Raw genomic sequence first — 1,031 nt, 5'->3', positions numbered from 1 at the left:
TATATATATATATATATATATATGTGTGTGTATATGTTTCTGTGTCTGTGTTTGTCCCCCCACAGCATCGCTTGACAACCGATGGTGGTGTGCTTAGGTCCCCGTAACTTAGCGGTTCGGCAAAAGAGACCGATAGAATAAGTACTAGGCATCCAAAGAATAAGTCCTGGGGTCGATTTGCTCGACTAAAGGCGGTGCTCCAGCATGGCCGCAGTCAAATGACTGAAACAAATAAAAGAGTAAAGGAGTAAATAAGATGAGGACTTCCACAATGGAATCATATCAGGCCTTGCTACCTCATCGGTGATATTTACTGCTCAGTGATATAACACTGTTCACACAATGTCCTACTTACTCTCTTGTGCCCCCTGCTGCTCCAAGATCCCCTTACTGCTTAGAAACAGGGTAACTGGGGTACCTTGCAGCACCCAGTTACCAGGAAGGTGGCTTTGTAGTTTTGAGTCGTAAAGAAGCTGTGTACCAGTAGAAGGAGAGTAACACCTTTGGTTCCACTTGTATCCCCTACAAGGAGGGTTAGCTGGTGACAGTAGCTGAGGGAAGCAGTTTTTCTTGCACCTTGTACCCGTTCTTCTTCTTCTTCTTCTTGTTGCCATTTCATTTGTTCTTTTTCTTTTTTTCAGAGCGTTGGCTGTGATCGAGTACTAGGGTCTTCCAAAGTAGAGGATGCTTGCAGGATCTGTGGAGGTGCAGGAAAGCACTGCAAGACAGTCAAGAAGTCTGTGGAAACCACTAAACTCAAGAACGGTCAGTGTTCTTCACTTCCTGAAGCTGTGTATGTGTGGGTGTGGATAGGAGGGGGTACATATAGATCTGCATCAGGGAGTGTATATATCAGATTCACACACTTATTGCAGCAGCAGTCCTTCAGTTTTTCTAAGCCCTATAAAAGAACTTGGAAGGTTGGGTCCTCCAACCAGGCTTTTTGTGACACCCTTAAAGCTAGGAACTTTTCAGCACCTCATCCTAAATATGTATATATATATATATATGTGTGTGTGTACATGTATTTA

The 1,031-nt window shown here is 43.6% G+C and overlaps 1 protein-coding gene across 1 annotated transcript in view; it reads left to right on the top strand.

Moving 5' to 3' along the window:
• Positions 1-1,031, top strand: part of LOC106872908 (papilin) — a 151,893-nt gene that overhangs the window by 4,851 nt on the left and 146,011 nt on the right. The window contains exon 5 of the mRNA XM_052978120.1: positions 642-765. Coding sequence (XP_052834080.1) covers positions 642-765 — 124 coding nt within the window. The remainder of the gene's footprint in view (positions 1-641; positions 766-1,031) is intronic.

The sequence above is a fragment of the Octopus bimaculoides genome, chromosome 30 (genome assembly GCF_001194135.2).
Source record: "Octopus bimaculoides isolate UCB-OBI-ISO-001 chromosome 30, ASM119413v2, whole genome shotgun sequence".
NCBI classification, from domain to species: Eukaryota; Metazoa; Mollusca; class Cephalopoda; order Octopoda; family Octopodidae; genus Octopus; species Octopus bimaculoides.
Note: the sequence above shows the minus strand (reverse complement) of the source record. Positions and strands in the feature narration are given on the sequence as shown.